This window comes from Anopheles bellator, chromosome 2, assembly GCF_943735745.2.
Source record: "Anopheles bellator chromosome 2, idAnoBellAS_SP24_06.2, whole genome shotgun sequence".
NCBI lineage: Eukaryota > Metazoa > Arthropoda > Insecta > Diptera > Culicidae > Anopheles > Anopheles bellator.
In genome coordinates, this window is record NC_071286.1 from 78,958,909 (window position 1) to 78,985,472 (window position 26,564).

Consider the following 26,564-nt stretch of genomic DNA (forward strand, 5'->3'; position numbering starts at 1 on the left):
GTTTTCATAATGTTATACAAGTGTTAAGAGGAAGACTGTCTTGACATAACTTGCTAACATGAAGACTTAATACTTGTTGTGCATGTCCATAAAGAAAGTTCGATGGGACAAGTAAATCACTTATCGCTTACAATAAAAAATGAGTAGCGCTGTAGACACTTCAATATCGGCTAATATACCGAATAATTTGGAGCAGCTTGGTTTCAACCGTAAAAAAACAGACCCGCATTTTCATCAATCAACATTCCGGCATTCCGGCAACATCAACAGTCCGGCTGAGCACGGCAGAAGCGATTGACCTATTTAAGTCCCAAACCTCTAGATTACTTCTCTAGCCGACATCGAATTTGATTTCCTATATTCTATTTAGAAAGCAAAATAATAGCTACGTTTTGGGGGATCAATGGTTTTCTGCTACTTGCTGAAGAAAACTGCTACAAAATCGGCTCAAATGCTTGTTGAAGCTAACGGTGATCATGCTCTTGGAAGATCGCAGTACTTTGAGTGGTTTAAAATATTTAAACATGGCGATTTAAACGACTCAAACAAACTCAAACGTTGGAGGATTCTAAAAAAGTTCAAGGACGCTGCACTACAAGAACTTTTGGATGAAAATGACACGCAAAAGCAAAAACAACTCGCGGATCAGTTCAATTTAGCCTAATGAAGTGAAGTCATTTCTCAATCAGATCATAATTGGGGATGGAAAGTTGATTCATTTTGAGAGTCCTGACAAGAAAAAATCATCGGTCAGTCCGTCAGGAAAACCATCAGCTTTGACTGCAAAACTTGATCGATTCGGTCGAAAAACACAATGCGGTGTGTATGATGGGACCAGAAAGGTGAGGTGTACCATAAGCTCCTGAAACATAGTGAGTTAATACAGATCGCTACCGACAACAAATGATCAATTTGAACTATGCTCGATGAGACACGCATTGGTTAAGCAGCTCTTCGATTTCGACGAGGAAGTCGAAATTGGATGACTAATTAGTTTGCTTTTAAAGACGAACCATTCTTTTGGCATCCATGAATTAACAGAGAGATGGGAGCACTTTGAACAGGCTTTGAATAAAATGGATTTTTTCGCAATCTATAGAATGAAATAAAAATGTGATTCCATTACAAAAGAAATCGATGTTTTACTTTTAGACCTGGCAGTCAGAAAACAAAAGTGTATCAAGTTCAGCAAATTATGTGGAATGTGGTGCTCATTCAAGCAATTCGTAATCATAACTTCACGTCGATATTTTTAAAATAGAAATTGCAGGCTTAAAACGTCATTTTATTATGCAAAATAATACACTGCCGAGATAACAGAGAGAGAGGCACTCCTGGAGCAACTACTCAAATATGTGTTCCTACTTCAGACGGTCCACAAAACAAACAAACATAAAGGACCCCCGTAGGTTGTTCGTCACCGGAGGCGCTCCGTAATCTAATCTTACCACAACAATGAAGCCAGTGCACCAGCAGCCGCCAGCAGCTTCATTGTTGATGACCTAGCGACGCGCTGTCGTCGTGCCCCGCGATTGGCGATCGATCGCAAAACACTTCAACTCGCTCCAGTTCGCGCCTCGAGTGAACCTTTCTGAACTTTGCGCCACGCCTGACGCGCACTGCACGACGTACGGGATCCACTTACGGCGCCGACTTCAACCTAGGGGCAGACCCTTTTCGGATCGCCTTCTTTATTCGCCCTCTTCCCGGGGAGAAAGCGAATGACGCATGCGCCACCGATCGGGTCGCCTGTCAATCGTCGTCTTCGTGCGTCGTAGCGTCGTAGATTTCACGTCAAGCCCCGATCGTGTGTCCTTTGCCGAGTCCGCGGTATGCCGGAGCCCGGTCGCGTGTAGGTCATGGTCGAACCGAAAGCGAAACCCTCCGGGTGACCGGGGCCCAAACCAAATGGGTTGTGGCGGGCAACAACAAACAAAAAGGACCCAATCCCGTGTCTTACTATTAAGGCTGTGAGGCTGTATGCGATAATAATCCCCCCCGCCCCATTTGGGGCTTATCAGCGAGTCAGTGAGATGGGCTGCTGATGAAGTGGGTGAGGGTAGTCATCCCATCATCACGGTCTGCCCAAAGCAGAAGAAAGTGATAACGCGAAGCGTCTCAGTCTCCGTCGATGCCACAAAGGGTTGTAGCTCAGGTTGGCGCGATCGAGTTCGCGCCAAGACGAACCCAGGGGGGTTATTTTGTTGTTGCCGAGGGGGTGAAGGGGAGGGGGGCTGTTTATGTTTTGCCACTTACCCCACGGGAAGGGTTTGCGAAACGGAAGCGCGAAAGAAGAAGACGAGGCGAGAGAAAAGAGCACGGGTGACCCGGGCACGTCACGTTTCGAGTGGCGTTTGATAAAAGCGGCCGCGAAGCTGGGCAGCGAGAGGGGTCCGATGGTGGGTAGGGGGGCTGCCCTAGTGGGTCCTTCACAGCCGATCGGACCGTCGTCGTCGTCGACCGTTCTTTATGTAACAAGACTAACGCGGGCGATTGTCCCCCGATCATCAGTAGCTGATCGATCGTTCTAGCGACTGGACGGTCGGAGGACGACGTCTAAGGCGGCTCAAGCTTTCCCCCTCAAGTGTGCGCGTCAAGTGTGTGAAGGGGTCCTCCCGCTCCACCCGTGTTTTAGTTGTGCGCTAATTACCCAAAGCTAATTACGAGGCGCCCGCCAAAATGGCTCTCAAACCGTTCGACATTGAGGTGGACCCACCGTGCGAAGAGTTGCTGGAGGTGGCACGGCTGGAGCTGCGCGAAACGCCCGAAGTGCGGGCGGCGGCCGTCGAGGAGTTGCGCCACCTGCTGAAGACCACCAAAGATATGCACTTCAGCGACGAGGAAGACTTCCTGCTGATCTTTCTTCGGCCGTGTCACTTCTACGCCGAAAGTGCACTGAAAATGGTGAGTAACGTGCGTGCGACAAAAGACTCCGGAATTACGTCGGCCGCAGGAAGGATGAGTCAAGGGATTGTTCTTCCGTCGCCAGCCGCGAACAATGCGTCTCGGTGACGCGCCACGGAACGTGTACCTTTGTCCGTAACGTCGTCGTGATTGTTGGTGGTTTTTGTTTGCACGACGAACGCACCGGTGGCCGCTAATGACGGGGCGGACTTTGATCCGCGTACAACTTCTTCATACACGTGACGTCACGGAAGTGTAATTAACCGGTCACACAGGTTAATCAATTACGAACCTCGAGCCCGGGGGCATGGAAATTAGATGTTCGGACGACACCCACAAAAAGGGGGCCTCGAGTATCTTAAACCTCGCTGAAGGTGTGCTGATTAGATTAGTCACACGATGGCCACAGTGCACTTCCTGCTTCTCAGGCATACCGTGAACTGTTTGCCAAAATAGTGACGAACGCAAATTGGTGACCAAAAAAAAGGTCATTTAGTTGACCTAAGTATTGGATACCCGAGACTTTGGAAGGTTTATTTCGGGGATGCTGTCGATGAGCATGGACAGTATTCCGGGGAAAGGATAAAGGTATTATGACGCTTCAATCATGTTTTGGGCAGCTTCTCAACACGTGGACATTAAAAGGAATGTACTTCTTAGACAGAAAATATCCGTGGCGATGTGTTTCTAATGGGTGGAGTGAAGGACATGTCCGGGAATCGCCAACGCCACTTGAATTGGCACTACTGGAAGCGGCCCAGTTCGAAATACCAGACTGTTCAATAAGGATTGCGTTTCGATAAGAAAAACAGAATTCTATGGTATGAAATACACTTCATTATTCAGTAATGGTCTCCCTGAACAGCTATACACTTGTTCCAACGAGATTCCAATTTACGTATTCCATCCCTCAAATGAGATTGGGGAAGAGCTGCAAAATACACTTCCAAAGCTGTTATGAACTCGTCATCTTTAGCTTCATATTTTGACTCAGGATCATGGTGATAGACCCAAGTCTCATTCATAATGATGAGTCGACGCACAAAATCCACGTCATCCTTTCAAAAACTCTCTAAATATTGCTGAGAAAGTTGCATTCGAATGCGTTTTTGTAACATCGTTAGCGATTGTGGAACCCATTTCGCACACAGCTTTTTGAAGCCCAATGCTTCAGTCAAAATATTGCTTCCACTGCCTAATGCGATGCCTAGACCTAGGTCAATGCTTTAAATATCTTTCAGTCACCCGTCAAATTTCCAATACAGTTTTGCATTTGTTCTACAATTTCTATGGTGTTGTTATTGTTTTTGGACGTCCTTGAAGCGGATCCTCTTGAAAGCTTGACTACGGTTTAAATTCAGCAACCCCTCTTTCTACTGTACTTATAGAAGGCGAAGAGTTCTTATAGACTTTCAACATTCGTCCATAAATGTCCTTTGCTTTTAAACCTTCCAAAAATGAAAATTCCATCGCTGCACTTGATACTTGATTTTTTCCATCGCTTCCAAATGCTGTGAACTTTTTGCTTGATAATAAAACCATGTGCTGAACGTGATTCTCTGTCACTGTGGCCGCTCTGTCACCAATGGAACACCTGGTGGTGGAGCGAATGTTTTTTCTCCTCTCGAACGCCCGAACGATAACAGACCCAAGATGCCCGGGCAAGGGGGGCCCGGTGAGAGACGGCGAAACACCCGATACTTGAACTTTGATCGCGTGACGTCACTATTCCGGCACCGTCGGTAGCACCGTCGATAACCGATAACCGTCTTCCACGGGTTGCCTTCCATCCTTGAGATTGGCGATCCATCACCGCGACCCCGCTTGATAAGCCGCGTGGCCGAACGGAATTTGATCGAAAACAGCCCGCGTTTACCTACCAGCTGAAAGGGCCCTCTTTTATCTCCCCACCAGATGCGACGGATTGCCGAGTTCAAGAAGGCGAACCACCCGCTGCTGCACGCACTGAAACCGGAAGAGGAAAAGCTCGCCTTCGTCAACCACAACGTGGTGAACGTGCTGACCAACCGGGACCAGAAGGGGCGGCGGGTGCTGCTGGTCAACTGTGGGGCCGCCTGGGACCCGAAGGCGGTCAGCTCGGAGCAGATGTTCCGCCTGTTCTTCCTGATCCACCTCGTGGCCCAGCTGGAACCGGCGACGCAGATTAACGGTGTCGTCGTCGTGCTGGACTTTGACGGGCTGTCACTGAAGCAGGTCAAAGCGATGTCGCCGGCCTTCTGCAAGCGCCTGATAATGTTCATCCAGGATGCGATGCCGTTGCGCCTGAAGGAGGTCCACATCCTCAAGCAGCCGTACATCTTCAACATGGTTTGGACCCTGTTCAAACCATTCATCCGCGAGAAGCTGAAGAGCCGCGTAAGTATAGCAGCCGTCCGTCCGTCGTCCTCGTCGTCGATCGACGACCTTAACCTCCGACGGCCGTTATCGCCGCGCTCCGTTTGTTGGTAAACAGACGGGCATTATTTTCGGTTTGTTCCACTTCGGGGACGACCGTTTCCGAATTTGCGTTCCAAAGTTTTCTTACGTCGACCATAGTCCAGCCAGCCGACGGCCACGTGTTCCGCGCGATGGCGATTGCGTTTTGCGTTCTGTGTTTCATCCGCGCGTCATTGTACCGCCTCTCTAGATCTACTTCCATGGGATGGACATGCGCCGGCTGCACAAGCACATCGATCGGTGCGATCTGCCGGCCAATTACGGGGGCGATCGGCCACCGCTCAGCTACGGCGGCAAGGAGTGGTACCCTTGCGTGTACAACTACCTCGATCACATCAACCAGTGGAACACGTTCGGCTTTCTGCCCCAGTGAGCTCTCCGGCTGTTTAGGTTAAGGATGCTGCAGGATGCTATTAGGTTTAGGGCATTTCCGATCACGGAGGATCACGTACGCGTAGCTAGCTAAAGAGAGTACCGAGGAGATCAAACTAGTTCAAAATAGGCAACAGAATCTTAAAGAATCGCGTCCGGATTCGCGATCGACTTCGAACTTCCAGCAGTTAGGCTGGACGAGAAAGGGGTAAGTTTGGTGTTTGTTTGTCTGTCTGCATGCTTGTTCACCTCGATCCCCGATCCGATCCGTTGCATGCTGCATGTGATGCTGCTGGCTGATAGTAACCAGGAGTGCCGTTATCCCTACCAATCCACTGCCAAAGATCACTGATCTGCTTTACTGATTACTACCGACGGATCATTGCCCGCCACTGATTCCGTTTTTTTTGTTTCGCCTGACGTTTGCAGATCTTCTTCCATGGCAACGACTTGGCCAAGTTCCAGCAGTACGTCCACCCGGACTGGCTCCCAGCGGACTACGGCGGGACCCTGCCGGCCCTCGACTACACCGGCCTCGACTGGTACCCGGCCGTGGCGGCCCAGATCGGTCACATCGAGAAGTACCAACGGTGCGGTTTCACCACCGTCTTCGATTAGTCCCCGGGGGGTTATAGGGTTGCATTTTGCGCGGTTATTAAGGGTTTGCCTCAAATGGCCGGGACGGGAACGGGACACAATCTAGTTAAAGAAAGGCAAAACACGGAAGTGATGTGGGACGGTGCGTTCGGTGTTTTGCTACATAAATAGTGCAATAAATTACGAAAGAAAAACAAAACACAACACAACAAATTAATCTCAAACGGTGATAAGCAAAGGCTGTCCGGGTAACGCAATAGTTAGAGAAAAGTCCAATTGGAAGGACAATCTGAAAGAGCTTAGATTTATTGCTCATCGCAGACACAATTTTTGGACTGACCCAATCGTTTCATAGGTCCCACCCAAAAAGAGAAAAACGCGCGCTTAGTTTTAATCCTGATTACAACATCTGACGACTGCGCGTGACGTCAATGAGCGGCAAATCGCGGTAAATCTCGTCGGAAACAAAAACAAAAAGGGGTTTGTCGTCTTGTTGTGGTTCCACTGATAAGCGGGGACCGCGTCTTGGGACAATTTCCGACCGTTTCAGCGACGGCAGCCCGAACATCGCACGCAAACAGCCACGCGTCATCAGCTGATTCAGACCCAACGAACCGTAAAAAAAAACAGAGTCCGCGAAAGAGCGCACGGGTCTGCACAATTGCACCTCGATCTCGGTGACCGCTTGGACCGGCTGGACATATCGTGGCCGAAAGCACCTTAGCGCCTAGACGCACCACGCACGCATACATACGCAGCGAATGGGCAGCTGATAGTGGCCGCCCGAAGGAAGCCACCGCCTGAGGAGCCCCTTCTCGGGAAGAAGCAGAACTGCCTCCGTTGGCGATTACACCTTTCCGTGTGTGGCCATTTTTTGGGCACGATTTTTTTGCGGTCGCGATTTGTTGTAATCGATGAGCCAACGGGCCGAGTGCGTCAGTCTAGCTTGGACCGGGCTACGGAGCAGCGGTTCCAGGTTTTCTTCTACACCTTTCGGGCGCGTGAGTTTGGTTCGGAGTTTTGCGAACAGAACAGAAGCCACGACAAAATGAAGGTAGCGCAGCCACCGTTCGACATCGTGACGGAGCTACCGAGCCAGGAGCTGCTCGAGGTGTCCCGTCGGGAGCTCCGCGAAACGCCGCTGGTGCGCGAGGAAGCGATCCGGCGGTTACGGGCGATGCTCCAGGACACAACCGATCTGCATTACGCCGACGACGATGAGTTTCTGCTGATCTTCCTGCGGCCGTGCCATTTCTATCCGGAAAGTGCCCTCAAAATGGTGAGTAAGTGGAAGTTGCCGGCCCGCCTTGGCTTGGCGGTTCCGAGCGGGTCGCCCCGCGGTAACCCGATCGCCGTGCGGACTAATCAGATTTGGCGGATTTTTTTTCTGCTGTTCGGCTCTTTTTCGAGCATGCCCTGCCCTGAGCACTTTAAATTGCCTGACCGGGAAGGTGCGAGGTTCGCCCCGCGATAAGCTGCCCGGCGGAGGGACGCTTTGCTTTGCTGGAGGACGATAAGGGCCGACCGTGTTGGCGGGTGTCTTATCGATCGTATGATTGGCCGGGTCCCTCGAGGAGCGTCTCTAACGGTTCGCTTTCTCTCCTGTCCACCCCAAGATGCGACGGATTGCCGAGTTCAAGAAGAGCTACTACCCGCTGATGCACAACCTGTCGCCCGAAGACGAGAAGCTCTCCTTCATCGATCACCGGATCGTGAATGTGTTGACCAATCGGGACCAGAAGGGGCGCCGGATACTGATCGTGAACTGTGGTGCCGTCTGGGACCCGAAGGCCGTGTCGACCGACAAGCTGTTCCGGATGTTCTACCTGGTACACCTGGTGGCGCAGCTCGAGCCCGCCACCCAGATCAACGGCGTGGTGATCCTGATGGACTTTGAAGGTCTGTCACTCAAGCAGGTCCGTGGGCTGTCACCGTCCTTCTCGAAGCTGCTGCTCACGTTTCTACAGGAGGCGGTCCCACTGCGCATGAAGGAATTCCACATCCTGAAGCAACCGTACATCTTCAACATGGTTTGGACCCTGTTCAAACCCTTCATCGGTGATAAGCTCAAGAAGCGGGTAAGTGCGCGTGGTCGCGACTCAAAGCTGTCGAGGCTCTAGCATGGCTCCTTTTTTTCTCCCTGTTAGCTGTACTTCCACGGGAACGAAATGAAGAAACTCCACAAGCACATTGACCCGGCCGATCTGCCCAAGAACTATGGTGGAACTCGGCCCGCACTGGACTACGGTTCGCGTGACTGGTATCCCTGTATCGAGAAGTACACCGAGCACGTGCACCACTGGAACAGCTACGGCTTTGCGGCCGGTCCATGAGTGATCCTGCACCTGCCCAACCGACTTTGCAGAGAAGAGAGGCCAACGACTACTTACGAGCGGCAAGCAACTAGAGTTAAGGATGCACACGTCACCCACCGCACGCTCTACGGCGGGGGCGAAGTTCGATTGCCGTCGTGTGGGCGTCCGGGTGATTAGGAACCTCATCGATTCGATGAGTGATAAGCCATTGCGCGACAAACCTGGTTCTGGTGGCTGGCGCAGAGGTTCAGTTCAGATAAGCAGCCGCTGCGGTGCGACGCGTGCAATCTTTGCACCCACCGGTTGAAGGACGATCTTGGACAAGTTGAACAAAGAACAGGGAAACCAAAACGAAACTACGCCACCCGGAAACGGAATAATGCTGCCAACACGGGAAACCCGATTAGTAATTAGAGAGTGACGCAAGCGCATGGGTCACTGCTTCGACGTAATGGATTTAGGGATAAGAGCGCTCCAATAAACAAGCAAAGGACCAGTAACAGTAACAGACGCTGTACGTTGAACTTTTCCTGATATGACACAAGTTTATGGCGAAAGCTTACATTAAATTGATTTTGATTGAACAAACGTGAGTCTCAGATTCGGGTGGGTTCCGATAAGCTGATGAGGGGATTAGGGGGCGGTTTAGTTTGAAAATTCCGACAGGCTAATTATCACCAGCGGGAGGGGATTTGCCCTCAAGGTTCAGGCTTGAGGTGGTAGCTCTGAAATGATTATTTATAAATTACTTAATGACCATTGTGCTATTGATTTCCGTCAGGAGCTATCAACATTTAAACAACACGAAACGGATTATTTACTATTCCTTACTAAGTCAACCAATGAACCTTTTCCCGTTTACTCAAACATGGGGCTCAACTTGTAGTTGTGTAGGTTAATGTGTATTGTGTAACGAAAATGTTGAAATTCGATTGTGAAATGTTTCAAAGGCATGTGGCGCTGGTAATTTAAGTAGGTATACTATCCAACGCGCATAGGCATTTAAATCGGGAAAATAATTTAAATTGTTTTTAGCGCGGCTCAATATTAACGCACTCTTTTAAGAAAAACCCAACATCCTTAATTCACTCGTTCGATGTAATATTTTAGTTACGAATAATGCAAATGTATTTGTAAAAGAAAAGTCAAAATTTGAATCACTATTTGTGCGCCTAAAAGTATGCTACAATCTAACACCGTAGACGATGCTGACCGTTGGGAACGAATTCAAACCCTGCCTTTCGCCGGTTAGCGTTTATGTAACGTCCTGCGACGGGCATCGAACGTGAGCTCTTTGTTTTGGTACAGCGTCAAGTAATCGATGGCACTGTTTGCCTCCCGAGCCATTAACTCGCGCTCGGTGGAAAACAAAATCAACAAACGCAAATACTGTCAAGCGTCTCCGTTGTACTTGCTGCAAAGTGACATTACGTGAGATACACTGTGGCAGCCACCCAACGGAACATCGACGTCGAGCGCATCCCGACGTCACAGCGAAGCTTCAGGTCGGCCGCTCAAGTGACTGAATCAACACATCTCTCCGTATCAGCGGCATCATCGGCAAACGTCTGTACTTCTCCCTTCCTGCGGCGTCACGGGATGGCTTCCAAAGTCCAACCCGGCAGCGTCCCTTACCCTTCCCCGTAAGGCATCTTCCTGAAAAGCACCCAAAATAAAGTCACTTCCTGATGCGATTCAACGACCTGTGCGTCGACTGCTGATAAGAGCCCCGCGCACCGATTGAACCGACGAGCGTTTATCAATCGCTAGAAGCTGTCCACTTCTACCGAGCACTGATGGCCCCCGACGATCCGGTGTTTGCGGGATTACATGTGGGAATCCAGGTCGGGCGCCGGTCGCTGGCCATCGGACATGCTTTATCTCCCGATGGCTGCCAAGGGGGCACACGGGAACGTTTGAGTCGCATCCCCGACGGCTAATCGAATCGGAAACGCCACGGATCGGAACACCACCGGGGGTATCAGTGCACGGAGGACGCGCACATAAACAACTTTAAAATGGACCCATTCGGTGGCGCACTGATAACGGCCGACCGGGCAGTCAAATGTGTTGGCTCGATTATTAAATCTTCGAACCGGGTGCCTCGCGAGGAATGTCCCCAGTGCACGAGTGCGCGCCACTGCGATCGGACCCCGAAGCCGTGACCGGAACAAGAGATCTAACCCCCCGCTGGCAATGGCAAAGTTTGAGCTGGAAACGCAGCCACCGAGCGCCGAGCTGCTCGAGGTGGCCCGGGTCGAGTTGCGCGAAACGCCGGAAGTGCGGGCCGCAGCCGTCGAGGAGCTGCGCAAGCTGTTGGCCGCCGCCACCGATCTCAACTTTCCGGACGACGAGGAGTTTCTGGTTATCTTCCTGCGCCCGACCAAGTTCTACCCGGAGAGCGCCCTGAAGCTGGTAAGTCCTCGGGGACCACAACCCTTGATGGTGGGATGGTTGCTAAGCAAGTGTCGTCCAACGCCACCAGATGCGCCGTATTGCCGAGTTCAACAAGACGTACAAAGAAACGCTGTTCAATCTGATGCCAGCTGATGTGCAGAACGTTTTTATCGAGCACAACCTCGTCAACGTTCTGACCAACCGGGACCAGAAAGGCCGCAGGATGATGGTGGTCAACATGGGTGAACCGTGGGACCCGAAAGTCGTCTCGGAGGAGCAGATCTTCCGTGTGCTCTACACGATCCACAAGCTGGCCATGCTCGAGCCGGCCACGCAGATCAACGGTGTGGTGGTGATCTACGACTTCAAAGGGATGGGCATGCGACACGTCACCTCGATGTCCGCCGGGGGCGCCAACCGGCTCCTAACGTTCATCCAGGAAGCGAGCCCCCTGCGCGTGAAGGGAATCCATTTCATCAACCAGCCGATGATCTTCAACATCGCATGGAAACTGTTCAAACCGTTCGTCAAGGAGAAGCTGAACAAACGGGTAGGTGCTGCAAGGGGAAAAGCGAAAGTTCGTAGCCCGATCACCAGGACCCCTTTCTGCGTTTTAGATGTTCTTCCACGGAGACAAACTGACCAAGTTGCACGATCACATCCACAAAGAGTTTCTGCCCTCGAACTACGGTGGAACGCTTCCGGCACTCGACTACAGCGGTAAGGATTGGTACCCGGTGGCCGAGAATAATCTCGATTTCATCAAGAAGTGGAACTCGTGCGGATTCAAGTAGACCCGACGGACTCGAAGGAAACATCGAAGAGAGACAAAAAGGGGGTTTCTGAGAGAGAGAGAGAGCGGGAGGGAATGTTTTAAAATCACTCCTTTGTGCGCTCTGAGTCTTTATCAACGAAGCGTCGGACGTCAGTTGCTTATCACAACAACTCGCTGGGACTTGCCGTCGTTATAACCTAGGCCTTCGGGGACCTTTCCATCACTTTCGTTTTCCTTCGCGTTGCCTCAGGGTCAGTTCAGGTCGCGATCAGTTTGTAAAGAAAACCGTCGATTATTATGCTGTTCATAAGAAGAGCGTTCTACGTTTGTTAAGTATGGTCCAATGACAATAAAGAGGAAACACATTTATTGTAAGCAACGACGACAAGTTCGTGGCTCTTCTCTATTCTCTTAATGTTATGAAGCTGCTGACGCTATGGGTAATTTAAAGGGCCCTAAAGCATACTATTTACAATTGCTTAGCAATAAAGGTAGAGGAACTCTGAGGGAAAGGCGTCCAAAGTCCTTGGAAAAGGTACACGGAAGAAGTCGTAAAATTCGCAAGAAAAAAACGATTCAGTTCTCTGAAACGGGTTGCTTGGCCCAGCAACGTACAGTGAAGACCTCAGACCAACTGGCGCTTGATACCAAACTGGTTCCTGATAAGCGATCCCCATCGGCCATATTCTGTTTTTATGGAGCTACAGGACTGCTGGGTCATGCCAAAAATTAAAATCAGATGGAAAGAAAATGGGTTTGATGCAACTACCGGTAGTCGAGGTAGTCGGAAGGTAAAGGTCCTTGGTACCTCCGCGGGAAGAAATGGATCCTCAGCCAGGAGGTGTATTTTAAACAAATTTTTGTTTCTTGTCACCCTTTGCCACCCAACGCGTAGTCTAAAATTGGGATGTTGACCACATTTATCGACAAAGCGTTTCAGCAGCGCCAAGATTATCACTCATCAACTCCCCCAGCAATCTTGCTTGCTTTGCGCTACACCCACCCTAATCTTATCGAACCCCTCCGGAGCAAAGGTTACCAACGATAGAAGTTACCGAGCTCATCGATAACCCGAAGAAAACGCAAACCGATTGTTTTTGGCTTGGGTTTAGCTTTTTAATTCCAACGGTGATGGTAAAATGAGGCCGAAGAGGGGCAACAGGGTTATGGTGAGTCGGTGCTTTACTTGAATCCGCAGCTGTTCCACTTCTTGATAAAGTCGATGTGTTTCTCGGCCGTCGGATACCAGTCCTTGCCGCTGTAGTCGAGCGCCGGAAGGGTACCGGCGTAGTTGGCCGGAAGGTATGCCGGTTCGATGTGCTCGTGCAGCTTGGCCATCTTCTCGCCGTGGAAGAACATCTACGGGGGGAGGCGAGTAAAAGTCACAGCAAATTAGGAGCGAGCTCGGATGCCACCCTGAAGAAGCGGAACTTACGCGCTTGTTCAGCTTCTCCTTGACGAACGGCTTGAACAGCTTCCAGACCATGTTGAAGATCATCGGTTCGTTCACGAAATGCACCGCCTTCATGCGCAGCGGGCAGGCCTCCTGGATGAAGGTCAGCAATCGCTTGGCTCCGCTGGTCGACATGGCCGACACGTGACCCATTCCCATACCCTTGAAGTCGTAGATCACCACCACACCGTTGATCTGAGTGGCCGGCTCGAGCACGGCCAGCTTCTGGATGGTGTACAGGGCCTGGAAGATCTGATCTTCCTTCACCGCCTTCGTGTTCCACAGCTCACCCATGTGGACCACCATCATGCGGCGGCCCTTCTGGTCGCGGTTGGTGAAGATGTTAATCAGTCCATGATCGACAAAGACCGCCTTCGCATCGGCCGGCATCAGATTGTGTAGCAGGTCATGGTACGTTTTGTTGAACTCGGCCACGTTTTGCATCTTCACACCGGCGGGGGAACAGAAAACCGTCAGCACTCCATTTCCGCGCACAACTTCAGCACCTCAACTCACCAACTTCAGGGCGCTCTCCGGGTAGAACTTGGTCGGGCGAAGATAGATCAACAGGAACTCGTCGTCGTCCGGGAAGTTCAGGTTGCTTGCTTTGAGCAGTTTGCGCAGCTCCTCGGTCGCCGCCGCACGGACCTCAGGGGTTTCGCGTAGCTCCTGGCGGGCCACTTCCAGCAGCTCGGCGCTCGGAGGCGACTGGTCGATATCGAACGGTCCGGCCATCGGATCGGATTGTTGGAACTAGCGACGTCGGGAGAAAGAACCAAAGTCAACCACACAACCGTAGACACGGAGTCGGCGCAGACTGCAAATTGGCAAGTAAAAGTCACCGGCCAATCGGTCCGATTTAAGTACTCTCTACAATGGGATCAGAAATCTTATCACGCGCGGGATTAACGATACGATGCACACACTGCAGTTGGACCTGGGTCCTGATTAGGACACGGTTCCCGGGGCGTCTCGGGCGGGGGTCGTTCGGACATACAGACTCTTATCACATCGGTCACACTCGAAGCGGAGCCGGGGCTTATGTAATAAATGTTTTGATCAAATTGTCCGCTGCTGGGCATGAGTGTCCAATTTTCGGACCTAACCGTAAAAGAAAGTAACCTTTGGTCTGGGGCCAGCCGTTACTGGGGGTGGTGGTGGATGCGCTTGAAGCCCATTGCACCGCTTGGAAGTGAATCGTTACGCAACAGCTAGCGATTCCCAGCTACGGTTTGGATCTATTTATATACAGGTAAGATTATGTCCTTCTTAAACTGCACAATGATTTTATGATTTTAAGAGGGAAATCTATAGAACGATGCTCTTGTGGTGAATGAATGAATTTTCTGCTTAAAATCCTGTGGTCTCCGAGCTGTGGGCCTCTAATACCTCCTATTGTATGGAAATTTGAAAGCAGTCGATCTTCTGCAACGTTTGATTCCATGTCAACATTCGCAAGGAAAACCAGAAAAGATCAAATATATTCACGAAAATTCTTATTCATAACGGTTGGATTCACAACGACTTTGAATTCATAACATTTCTATACGAAACTCTTCTTTTATACAGGGTAAGGTGAGGTTTTCATTTGGTTACAAATGAAAAACGGATGAATATTTTTCGATGCTTGAACTATTATTTGAAAGGTTGATTCTTTACATTTATGTATAAAATACAATTTTGGTTGCAGAAAATTGCGAAATATGGGAATTTTTTTTCAAAGTCGTAGATCGTCAACTTATTCGTCAAAAGTACATTTTGTTGAAGTGAACCTCAATTGAGGACCTCAAGATCCAAGTTCAAGTTGCCATTGTCGAAATAGGACCAGATTCAATCGAATCGCCGTTTTTTATTTATAGCCAAATGGAAAAGTGCACTCTAATTTTCTCACCCTGTATTTAAAATCCAAGCATCTTATTAAGTTACAAGGATGATAAGAATTGAATGAGAAGTATTCCTCATTTGCTGATTATCTTCTGTTCTGGCGCTAAAATGAAAGGACAACCGTTCATCCGACGTAAAACGTATAAGTAGTTCTCCCTGAATGAGTTAGCGACAAAACGTGATCACAAAATTGATCGTTGCTCGCTGGATAATTATCTCGACAAAACGTGCCACCTCGCACTCTCCACTCCGCACCGCTCTTCAAAACGCGCCGCGAAAGTAGCAGTTCCCTCCGTCGGGCGCCCCACAAACCTAATGTCCGGCCGCTGGTCGATTGGCAGAAGCTAGGATTAATAATGGGCGCTACATTGTTCGTTTCCGGCTCGCGTGGATGAAATATGATTCTGCAAATTCACGGTGATGATGATTGTTACGTCAGTCGCGACTGGTGAGCGCGGGGACGATGAAGATCCACAGGGAGCGTCCATATTTTAGTGAATCGTGTAGAGGTCGTGTAAAGGTAGCCAGAGAAACTTCTCGTGGTGGCATCCCATGCGCACTCATAGAGACCTGGGTGAATGCGCATATTTTTGCCATCGCGAAGACCAACCGAAGATCCAAACGACCGTTCTAGCGTACAATCGATGACTAACAATCCAGCAACAAGTCCCGCGCGATCAGGCAACCATCGCGTGACTGTCGATCCCAAGCCACCCAAACCGGTATACGAACGGCTATCGGGGCTATCGAAAATTCGGGGCCACTCCAACGTCTTTCGCGTCTAACGCCCGATCTCGATCAAGATCGAAGGTTGGTGGTGGAATTTCGCACACGTCGTCTCGCTCGCCGAACAAGTGGAACCAGTCCCCGGCAATGGGACAGGAAAAAAGCAACAAACCAAACCCCCAATCCATCGAAGTTTATTGATACTTCAAGCCGGGGCCAAAGGTTGTTCGCTTTTGGGCGTTCGCCGCCACCGCAACCAACAGGTTCGTCGCCTACGCCGCCGCCGGACAGTCTTTCGACTTGCGTAGCCTTGTCCGCGGGTGGCGCAGTGGGTACCCCCTCCCCCCCTTGCAAATCGCTTCGGATATAAACAAATAAAAGTGCGCTCCGGTTTGGTCGGAAAGCCGAAAACCGCTCCCGAAGCACGCCGGCGAAAGGTCACCACAAGCATCGAGGCGACTACAGAGAGGGGTGGTGATGATCGTCACCGGACCGCAGCCACCGCACAGCACGATCGTCACGAAGTCTATAAAGCGAAGCCGCCCGTCCCAGGCGATCGTATTCGGTGCTGGACCACGGCACGGAACTGAGCGTCGCGCGATCGTGAAGAGCCGACTGACAACCGAACCGTTGCGCAACCGCCTCGAGTGTGCGTGCTGGGAGCGTGCGTGACCGTGACCGGGTAGACACCTCCGTGTGTATTTGTGTGTGCGTCTGTAATCGTTTGTTTTGAAAAATAAAATCCCCAAATCTCACTCTGAACCGCTTGGGCCACAGTGAGATTAAAAGTGCACAGTGCCCAGTGAACCCGGTGATCGGAATTGTGTGCGGAGTGACTACTTTTCCTTCACATCTCCTCCCCGCGTGGTAGAGAGTGGTCGTCCTTCGGCGTGCTTGCGCAACAACGGTGCGTGAACGGTGAAACGCGTGGCAAGTGAAAAGCAAATCCACAATGTCGATCAAGTATAACGAAAAAAACTACCCGTACATCGATCTGGGCCGAGGCTACATCGTGTATCTGGAGGATGACGACTACACGGACGAGCGGTGGGTCCGTAAAGCCGAACAGAACATCAACGAGACACCGCGGCGAAAGGTGGAAGCGCTCGAGCAGCTCCGGGAGCTGTTGCGCGGTGAACGGAAGCTGAACGTCCCGCTGGAGGACGAGAAGTTCCTGCTAAAGTTCCTGCGCCCGCTGGCGTACGATGTGACGAAGGCGTTCGACTGCATCCGGCACACGTACACGATGAAGCGGAACTACGGCCGAGAATACTACGAGGGGCGCATCAAACCGTCGCATATCCGGCACATCTACACCACCGGAATGGTCACGTTTCTCCCCCAACGGGACGACGACGGATGTGGTATCTGCGTGACGCAGCTTGGACGTAAGTAATGGCTGCCGGTAGACTTCCGCCAAAGATCGACGCAATAACTAGCCGATCTCCGTTTTCGCGGCGCTCTGAACCAAAACCTGTTTTCGTCGGTCGAAGTGATAATCTTTATTCCGTTGTGCGATTTAAAAGGGGTTGAGTAGAACGAGGAAACAAACAACTCAATCCTTGAACTCGGTTCAGTTACGTTTCGAAATCGGCCTGGGCCCGGTGGGCTGTAATCGGATCGCGAAGGGTTTACGCGTTGCTTCACTGTGGTGTGGTGTCACCCCAGCAGTGTACCTATATCATTACGGCCCAACTCTACGGGAATTATGGTGCCCGACGGCGACGGATGACATGTGAACGTCAGTGGGCAGTGCAGTCTGCACCGACCAGTTATTGCTCAGCCCGCGATTGTTTCGTTCGGCGTTTCACAATCGTCCGAACAAAACAACACCTCTCGAGTGAGACCGGTAATTGGGCCCGGTAATTGTTGTGCCGGATAGCTCAAGAGGAGAACGGGCTAGCGTTAGCGATCGTGGCGCAATGTCTGGCGGAGTGCGGATCGTTTCACCACCGGCTTGCAAATTTGTCTGGGAATCTGCTCCGGTTCCCAGAAGCTGCGTCAGATGGTGGTGGAAATTTTTCCTGTGACTTTTAATTATTACAATCATCGGCAGAGAAGTAGATCAATTGCCGCTATCGTGTGTCCGGCAAACAGGTCCCGGCTTGAATCGATGAATAATAACGATGGCGCATAAAATTACAGAACTAGCCGGGCGCCATCAGCGATGCGAGTTCCGGACGACCTTCGCGCAACATTCATTACCAGATTCCGAAGAAAAAAAAAACATTTCCTATTTGGGGTTTCCTTTCTCATCCGTGACCGTAACCTTCGGTCGGTGGCAGCATATGAGCTCACCCAGTGACCATTCGCTTCGTTCCGTCAAACTCCGGCAGGTAAATGGAATACCTCGACGATCTCCATGACCGACGTGGTGGCTCTGTTCCGGATCAACATCGAAGCCTCGCTGATGGATCCGCTGGTGCAGCTGAACGGTATCCGGATCATTTTCGACTTCGACGGACTGTCGATGTCGCACGTAGCGCAAGCGTCACCGAAGCACGCGATGGTCAGCCTGCAGTGGATCCAAAAGTGCTGCCCGCTGCAACTGAAAAGTATCCACATCGTGAACAACTCGATGCTGTTCAATGTGCTGTTCACGATCTTCAAGCCGTTCATCTCGAAGGAGCTGCGGGACAAGATGTTCTTCCACAACCGCGACTTCAGCTCGCTGACCAAGTGCATCAGCCCGAAGTGTCTGCCGCCGGCGTACGGCGGGACGCTTGATGCGCCCGAGTGCGAAGGTCAGCTACTCGGTGACTTCATGCAGCTCTACGATAAGCACTACGAAGGTAAGCGCCGGTGGCGGTCCCGTCGGACATTTGCCACGGTGGCCCCAGTCATTAAGAGTCTCTCTCTCTCTCTCCCTCTGTTTCTTTTTCTTCACAGCCTTGGATGCCTACGGGTACGAGGAGAGCAATGCCAACTGAGCCAACTCTCTCCCTCTCCCCCTCTCTCTCTCTCTCTCTCTCTCCCCTCCCGCTGTGCTCTGTGTCCGTCTGTGATCTACGCCGCGTCCTGCGCGAGCTGACTCGCGACTCGCGCGAGTCTACGAGTGTTTGTGTTTTCCCTGCGTCTTGCACGGAAACACGTGCACGATGATGGTCCGCCGCGCCCTTGGAGCGCCGTGGCCTCAGCTTCGTGTGCCTAACCTTAGGATGCTAAATAGCTAAGTACACGCCGGTACGCGTGGATCGAAGCTGAAAAATAAATCGATTTCGACAGTAACTGCCAACGGCGTCTTATTGGTTCGTCTCGTAAGTTGTTCACGTACACCGAGTGGAACGAAGAAGAATATTTATTGACCGCTGTTGGGTTTGGCGTGATGCAACAACCGATCGTTCGAAGGTGATGTGTTGCATTTATTGTGCCACATTCTTTCTCCGTCGGTGCGTCAGTCTTCGTCGGTGAATATTGAATCATTTGAAAGTGGCCCTTGGAAGGTGGATTGCATAACTCTAGGCGTTTGTTAGTGTTGCGAACGTAGTAGCAAAAGAGTACCGCAAATTGAAAGAAGTATCATAGGTGCTTTGACACGATGCTCCATTATTGATCCGAAGCTCCGAAGTCGTCCTGTGGCGTCCGAGTATATGCCACTTATTTTTCTTCCACAGCATAGCCGTACTGATTCGATTCTGAAAGAAACATAGCGTCAATATCCTTTGCATCTAAATGAACTCGACCCTGTCTTCACCTTCCAGTACGTCTTTGTAGCAGTCCAACAGCTGCCCAACGACCGCACCGTCGTATTCCGGCAGCATCTCGTAGGTGCCCCCCAGGAACGAAGGCAAACAGGCCGCGTCGATGTGTGCGTGCAACGATTGTCTATCAGCACCATGCACAAATATCTGCTCGAGCCCCGTTAGAGATCAATCGAATGCAATCGAATGATTAGATTAACTGGACACTCACCCGCTGGCTCCACTTCTTGCCCAAAAACGGTCGGAACAGTTTGAACAGTATGTTAAACATTCGCGCATTGTTCACGATGTGAATTCCTTTGATCCGGTACGGTGCCTGCTTCTGGCCAAAGTCAACGATCGATTTGATAAACTTTGGTGAAAATTGCCCGATGTGCGACAGGGAAAGCTTGTCAAAGTTGATAACGAACACGATGCCGTGCAGTTGGGTTCGCGGCTCACGACCAATCATCTCCATGAGCGTGTTCGTGGCACGGATCATCTCCACCGAGGACACTCGGGAGCAATTCCACTTGGCTACAAGAAACTGCAGGTGAATGGACCGTTGGCCTCCATCAGTCCGGTCCACTTACCTCCCATCTCCTTGTAGATGATCCTACACCCGTGCTGATCGCGCTTCGGGAGCACCTGCACAACGCGATCCTCGAGCGCATTCTTGATCGATTCCGTTGACAGGTTGTCCAGGATGAAGTTTTCTCTCGCTTTCATTCTGTAGTAACCCTTCATCTGGAAACGGTTCACCAAACCATCATTACGACCGAATTGTTACTCAAACGAAAGCTTTTATTACCATCTCGAACGTGCTGTCGGCTTGGTATTTATTGGGGCGCAAAAAGCGCACCAGAAATGCATCCTTATCGAGTGGCACTCGGAGACCCTGTTCCGCTGCGAGTCGAACGACGAATCGGTAAACGTTTTCAATCAGCTGTTTGAATCGGAGTGCCGCGGCACCAACACAAACGCACCGGCCTATGCTGGCCACCCAGTTCGGTGAACCGACGCCACGCGAAACTTACCCCGAATGAGCGCGCGGAGCTCCGCCACGGAGGCCGTAACCTTGTCCGGTGTTTCGCGGAGTTCACGGGACGCCTTTCCAATGGCGGCCGTATCGGTGTACTCTTCCAGCTCGAAGGACAGCTCGATGCCGTTTCCAAAATCGATACGCGGTGCGTGCAGATCTTCCAGCCGGAGCGCCATCGTGAAGCCGTGAATGAAAACTGAAAGTATCGGTAGCCGAGGAGTGAAAGAATTTCAGTCGAGCCGGTCGCGTCCGCTGGACGATGCTTTACTAACACAACCACAGGCCGCGAAATAATGCTGCAGGATGAGAGGAACGGCGAACAGGTTCTCGTTTCGAGACACACCGATCTCCCGGTGTAGAAAGGAACTTACATTATGCCAAAAGGCGTTAGAAAAAGGAACGTGTGCTACATTTGCTGGACTCAGCATTGTTCAGAAGAAATTGGCATTGTGTTACCGAGGCACTTGGAGGTGCGTTTCCAGTGTCATTTTCACACAGCTTGCAGTTTTGCCGATAAAAATAAACTCTGCCTCTGATGTACGCAAAAAGAGAAAAATTGATTCCGTCCCCAACGATTGCATATCTTCAGGCGCAAAGCGATTCAAACGTCTGCCCGTTTCACATCACGTGTTTGCCCTGGGAGTTTTCTTCGATTTCTTAGACGATCGAACGTGATCGCGATCGTGTGGGTGAACAGTAAAACGACGACGCTCGCTTTACCGCCAGTTCATTCTCTCGCTAGAAGTCGTCCAAAGCGATTCGCGCGCGTGTTCAGTGACTCGTTGGCAAAGAAAAGTGCCGTCTTCAGTTTGGCTTGAATTTCCGGTGGCAATTTAGTGAGGTCGGCTGGTCGACGATGGCGACGCTCAAGTTTGACGACAATAAGGTGCCCTACCTGGACCTCGGCAAGGGGTACCGGATCGCGCTCGAAGGCGACGAGTACACCGATGCCAAGTCGAAGGAAAAGGCCGCCCGGGAGCTGCGTGAAACGCCGGACGTGGTGGAAAAAGGGATGCAGGAGCTACGTGCACTGTTGGAAGGTATACCGTCAGCCAGCCAGCCAGCCAGCCAGGGGTGTGGGCAAACCCGTGCGTGATCAGAATTCAAGACACCGTCAGACGATAAGTCGGTCGGACGATCGTGTGGTGGCAGTAATCGCAGTTGCGGATTTGGCGAATGGCGCATATTGATCCATTTTATGGTTGCCACCGGCTGTGACTCTTTGTCGAAGCAAACACCTGGCTCAGGGTCGGGCAAACGATTACGAGGATCTAAAGCGTTACGCACGGTGTCATCGCGCATCTTACCCACGCGAAACGCCATTACTGGGACACTATAAAACCGCGGTCAAGGTTAGGTGTGCACAAAACAACGCGTTGTCCCTGTGGTCTTTGGGTGGGCCATTTTGAAAAGATATCGAAATCTTCGAGCTTATTTTATCCAAGGTTGAATCAATAGCTGACCTTGAGTTTGGATACGTTACATTGCCATAACGACCGACCGACTGATCGACAATTTATTCGCCGAATAATCAGCCTCATTTCGACGAACATTGAGGTCAAGCAGTTCCTTTCACTGAAGCTCAATAGCGCACACGGAACTGATTTGTGAGTAACATTCGTTTCCTGCGGACCAATTCGTCAACAGTTAGTCATTTGAATTTTATTAAAAAGCGGACATTGAATCAATTCTTATAACTCAATCGCGTACGCGTGCTCGTCCCAACCAATTTGTAGCTAATAGGTAACCAACAATTTAGTGCCATTAGGAAGCCATCTGAAGGACAGCAAAACCAACGCTGCACTTGAACCTGAGACATCGTCCGCACTGTCCGTAGTACATGGAACCACATCGTTAGTGTAATGACGCTTCGATAGTGGCCGGGAAACGAGCGGAGCCATTTTATTCCACCGTTCGTGTGTCTCGTAATGGAGCTGGGCAATCAAGGCAGACGACAATCGCACTCTACTAAACCCGCACTGCGAAAACAGACGCCACGTAGCAGTAGACCTCTGATCGGTGCCCAGCCGGAAACGCACTCCACCGGATGGCCCTCTCGGTAAAGGGCAACGACTTTGACGCCCAACTGTATCGCAACATCGTTCGCCCCACGTGTAGCCTTATTGGCACCCGATTTCGCACCCGATCGTTGATCGTTCCGTATGACGCACGCACACGCTTTCTGCATCTCACGATCGGCCGATTTTTTGAGCGACTTCCGGCAACCAGGAGCCCGGGACGTCCGGGAAGATGCGTGGCCGAAGAGAAGGGCAATGAATCATCGACAGACGGCCATGGTGTGGCGTTAACATTTAATATTTGCTTTTTACAATGATCGTAACGTAAATCATCGCCGGTGGTCGATGTTTTTTTTTCGTCCTACATCGTCCAAAAACATTGCGTGAAGTAATTGGCTGTTTGAATCATTCGAAGTTTTCCTTTACATTCAAAGCAGATTTACTCACCGACTCATTTGCATTGCAAAATAGGGAATCGATGAAAATTAATGCATCCCATTGACCTTCCAGTTATCCAACCCAGCGGGGCGAGTCGTTCCGGCACATTTGTCACCGGTGATGAATGTGGCGTTACGGCCAAGATCAAGTAATACTGGAGTGGTCTCTTGAACTGGCCTTTCCAGAACCGGTACACCACACAGACTCAGAATCTCAAGTGCCTGGTGCCGGCCTATCACCGACCGATCGGTTGAGTTTAACCTCCACGGTCGTAATCTATCGAAGCGACAATTAACCTATTCGAACGATTAAAAGTGTGCCTCTGGAGTTAAAGTCGACCGCCGCCGTATGGTAGGCGTTTGCATGCCTGTTGACCTCAACCGGACCCACCGAGTGCTGGGGCCTGCTCCTTTGCAAGGAGCTGTGGGCAAGCTGTTGGAAGAAAACTGCGTCTAATGATAGTCGCGTGGCTGGAAATTGCTAACCTCTGGCTTGTCACGTGCGTCGACGGGGACGAACATGCACGCAGGGCTGGTTGGTCGTGCACTTGACACTCGTTTCGCGACGCCGCCGACGTTGCTCTCGTTTGTCCGACCCGCGGGCCGGCCAGATGTAGTGCACCTGAGCCCCAGATAATTGGCTGGACTTTGATCGCGCACAAGTTGCCGGTTCCGATGATGATTTCCGGGATTTTTCGTTTTGTTCGATCGGGTGCGGTTCGTAATCTTGTTTTTATTTGTGTGGTCGTTATCTTTACAGAGGAGAAGTCGCTCTACGTTCCGATGGATAATGATGCCTTTATGATCAAATTCCTTCGGCCGTGTAAATACTACGCAAAAAGTGCCTTCGAACTGGTGAGTAATGGTGCCCCGGGGTGGTGCAAACAGCGAATCATATCAACGCACACAACTCCGTTTCAGATCCAGCGATACTATCGCTTTCGGTACAAGCATCCCGATCTGTGCGACGATCTGTTCCCATCGACCTCAAAGCATGTTTACACCGAAGGCTTGGTCCACTTCCTGCCACTGCGCAATCAGCACGGCTCGCGGATTCTGGTGCTCGAGTGCGGAAGTAAGTAGAAGCGACGAAACTGGTGCCAGCACAGCGGCAGAGGCCGAGCTCACAAAACCGGGAAGCCAATGAGATAGAGCCCCAGATAATTGGCTGGACTTTGATCGCGCACAAGTTGCCGGTGCACAAGTTGCCGGTGCCACCAAACCAAAAACTGTGTCTAGCGAGAAGCGACGAACCCGATTTTCGACTAATTTCGCGGCCCGTGAGCGTGTGCGTGTCGGGGGCACCCGGCCAGAAGCCGGTTCGTTGATCTTGCGAATCGATGACGCAGCACGACGGATGAATTGTTGTGGGGGGTGATTGATACATCGACCCAGCATTCGTTCGAACACCGGCAACCGACAACACCGGGGTTTCCTGGTGCATGGGAACGGAATAGTTCGCTCCCCGCGGACGCCATGGTCCGAGGTTCAACATTAATTGTTTGCTCACCTGACCGCTAGTGGTGAGCAGGTTAAAGATATCGTAACTGGGTAGCGTGTGCGTGATTTGTAGATATCTCCGATCATTGTTTCGATTGGAACGATCGTGTAGAACGCCTAAAAGTATGCAATCGGACGAACACTCCGCTTCGAATTACCAAAAATTCCCTGATTATTCCTCAACAGAGAAATGGAAACCGGCAAACGTTTCGCTCAACGATCTGTTCCGTGCGGTGCAGATAGCACTGGAAGCGGGCATGTACGAGCCAAGGACCCAGCTGAACGGGGCCATCGTAATCCTGGACATGGACGGACTGTCGCTGTCGCAAATCATGCAGTTTACGCCAAGGTTCGCGGCGATGGCCCTCGATTGGATTCAGCAGTGTACGCCGATGCGCCTCAAGTCGGTGCACATTCTGAACAATTCGTACCTGTTCAACATGCTGTTCGCCATCTTTAAGCCCTTCATCTCGGAGAAGCTCCGCAAACGGGTTAGTGGCAGGAGCTAGTGGCTTCCGCCGATACACACAGCAATGCTGAACGTCTGCTCCCCGTTCACAGTTATTCTTCCACCAAAAGGACTGGAACTCACTGATGGCACACATCGATGCGAAGTGTCTGCGGCCCAACTACGGTGGAACGCTCGATTGTCTGGAGACCGATGGAGCACTCCTGGGAGAGATGTTCGAGCTGTACCGTAAAGAATACGAACGTAAGAGTCGGTGAAAGATCTGTATTTTTGGGGAAACCTAACGAACTCCATTGCTTTGCCCCTTTCGCAGTTGCCAACTCCTTCGGATACCTACGGAAACAGGATTAACTGGTGTCACGGAACGGGAGTTGATCGGTTACCTTCCTTCATTGTGCCTGGGCATAGATTAATGGGGCATGCAATATTATCTAGGGGACTTGCAACTTTTTATACAGTTAGCTTTAGAGCAGCGTTGGTTCTTCGCACGGGGAAGTCGTTAAAACTAATAAATTATCTATAGAGAAATAGTTCGTCGACTGTCCTTTTTAGTTCTTGGACGGGCGTTAAAACTCAACATATCTTTCATCACAAATTAATTGAACTTTAATCAACCAACAACATCTTGCGAATCATCAAATTGGTTCCGCAAATCATCACAACAAAGCTAAGCACGTATTTGTCTAACAATTCCTCAGACCGATGCAGGTGTTGGTAGCGTTAAGGAATGCGATTTTGTTTAGTATTCCGTTATCGTAGTTTGATTTGTTTACTAGCATCAAGTATCACTGTGGTGGTGTGCTGATGTCGCGAGCCGCCGATAACGGAGATAACAAAATATTCGTTTAGTAGCGTCTTGGCCGTTAAACGTGGAAGTATGTGTCACAGAGTGCTAATCTCAATATTTCAGCGTATTGATTCGAGAAGCGAAAGATAACCAACGTTAAACCCTTTTTTGGTCAACTGCCTATTAAGGACATTGATCGTTTCTCTGATCACGTTGCACAAGGTGCACTAGTGAACGTTCCTCTATTAAAATTTACTATCATTACTTCTACTACTACTACTACCACTGCTGCCATTAATAGTTATGGATCCGGAAGTTATTCCTTGGAAATGGGATGTTGAACACGGAAAACATTTTCGTGATGTTTATGGTGCCATTGTTGCAAGTGCCTATAGAACGGATGATCGATTCGTTTGATGCCGTCCGGAAAATTACTTCCTAGGGTTTGGACAGTCACTGAAACTTAAGCTGGAACAAGCTAGGTTTGCGAGCTCTAAGAAGATCAAAAGTTAATAATTTACCATTGAACCCTAGCATAGTTTGGAGTCATTTGTAGTCAGTTTGACGTGTGGTGGAGTCGATCCCTCCTCCAGGAGTCGATCGAGCCCTTTTTTGCTAGATTCTACCGTAATTAAAAATCGAACTTAACCGACGGTGACCTAAATAAGATACACCGCCTTTATTCTTAATCGTTATAAAATTGACAGTCATTCTTAGGAAAATTCCACTCGGCCACAGGTTAGTACAATAA

The 26,564-nt window shown here is 50.6% G+C and overlaps 7 protein-coding genes across 7 annotated transcripts; 5 read left to right on the forward strand and 2 right to left on the reverse strand.

Moving 5' to 3' along the window:
• The first annotated feature begins 2,517 nt into the window (after positions 1-2,517).
• On the forward strand, positions 2,518-6,304 carry LOC131208475 (clavesin-1-like). Its single transcript, XM_058201241.1, has 4 exons — positions 2,518-2,904; positions 4,819-5,280; positions 5,552-5,941; positions 6,163-6,304. Exons 1-3 carry the CDS (start codon positions 2,680-2,682, stop codon positions 5,732-5,734), a joined length of 870 nt encoding a protein of 289 aa, XP_058057224.1. The 5' UTR covers positions 2,518-2,679; the 3' UTR covers positions 5,735-5,941; positions 6,163-6,304.
• A 1,007-nt stretch (positions 6,305-7,311) lies between these two features.
• LOC131209452 (clavesin-1-like) lies at positions 7,312-9,134 on the forward strand. The gene is made up of 3 exons (XM_058202528.1): positions 7,312-7,609; positions 7,947-8,408; positions 8,478-9,134. Exons 1-3 carry the CDS (start codon positions 7,379-7,381, stop codon positions 8,661-8,663), a joined length of 879 nt encoding a protein of 292 aa, XP_058058511.1. The 5' UTR covers positions 7,312-7,378; the 3' UTR covers positions 8,664-9,134.
• A 1,644-nt stretch (positions 9,135-10,778) lies between these two features.
• Positions 10,779-12,194, forward strand: LOC131209063 (clavesin-1-like). Its single transcript, XM_058202039.1, has 3 exons — positions 10,779-11,060; positions 11,131-11,592; positions 11,660-12,194. Exons 1-3 carry the CDS (start codon positions 10,842-10,844, stop codon positions 11,834-11,836), a joined length of 858 nt encoding a protein of 285 aa, XP_058058022.1. The 5' UTR covers positions 10,779-10,841; the 3' UTR covers positions 11,837-12,194.
• A 630-nt stretch (positions 12,195-12,824) lies between these two features.
• LOC131209895 (retinaldehyde-binding protein 1-like) lies at positions 12,825-14,089 on the reverse strand. Its single transcript, XM_058203048.1, has 3 exons — positions 13,787-14,089; positions 13,253-13,714; positions 12,825-13,176 (listed from the first exon to the last, which is right to left on the reverse strand). Exons 1-3 carry the CDS (start codon positions 14,003-14,005, stop codon positions 13,000-13,002), a joined length of 858 nt encoding a protein of 285 aa, XP_058059031.1. The 5' UTR covers positions 14,006-14,089; the 3' UTR covers positions 12,825-12,999.
• A 2,375-nt stretch (positions 14,090-16,464) lies between these two features.
• On the forward strand, positions 16,465-19,092 carry LOC131209927 (alpha-tocopherol transfer protein-like). The gene is made up of 3 exons (XM_058203088.1): positions 16,465-17,268; positions 18,217-18,672; positions 18,770-19,092. The coding sequence occupies exons 1-3, from the start codon at positions 16,833-16,835 to the stop codon at positions 18,808-18,810; spliced, it is 933 nt and encodes a 310-aa protein (XP_058059071.1). The 5' UTR covers positions 16,465-16,832; the 3' UTR covers positions 18,811-19,092.
• A 162-nt stretch (positions 19,093-19,254) lies between these two features.
• On the reverse strand, positions 19,255-20,778 carry LOC131210751 (alpha-tocopherol transfer protein-like). Its single transcript, XM_058204044.1, has 6 exons — positions 20,598-20,778; positions 20,372-20,466; positions 20,154-20,307; positions 19,793-20,097; positions 19,575-19,728; positions 19,255-19,515 (listed from the first exon to the last, which is right to left on the reverse strand). Exons 1-6 carry the CDS (start codon positions 20,776-20,778, stop codon positions 19,478-19,480), a joined length of 927 nt encoding a protein of 308 aa, XP_058060027.1. The 3' UTR covers positions 19,255-19,477.
• Positions 20,779-21,360: 582 nt separating this feature from the next.
• On the forward strand, positions 21,361-25,556 carry LOC131209985 (alpha-tocopherol transfer protein-like). The gene is made up of 6 exons (XM_058203166.1): positions 21,361-21,642; positions 23,818-23,912; positions 23,979-24,132; positions 24,744-25,048; positions 25,119-25,269; positions 25,340-25,556. Exons 1-6 carry the CDS (start codon positions 21,459-21,461, stop codon positions 25,375-25,377), a joined length of 927 nt encoding a protein of 308 aa, XP_058059149.1. The 5' UTR covers positions 21,361-21,458; the 3' UTR covers positions 25,378-25,556.
• Positions 25,557-26,564: the final 1,008 nt, after the last annotated feature.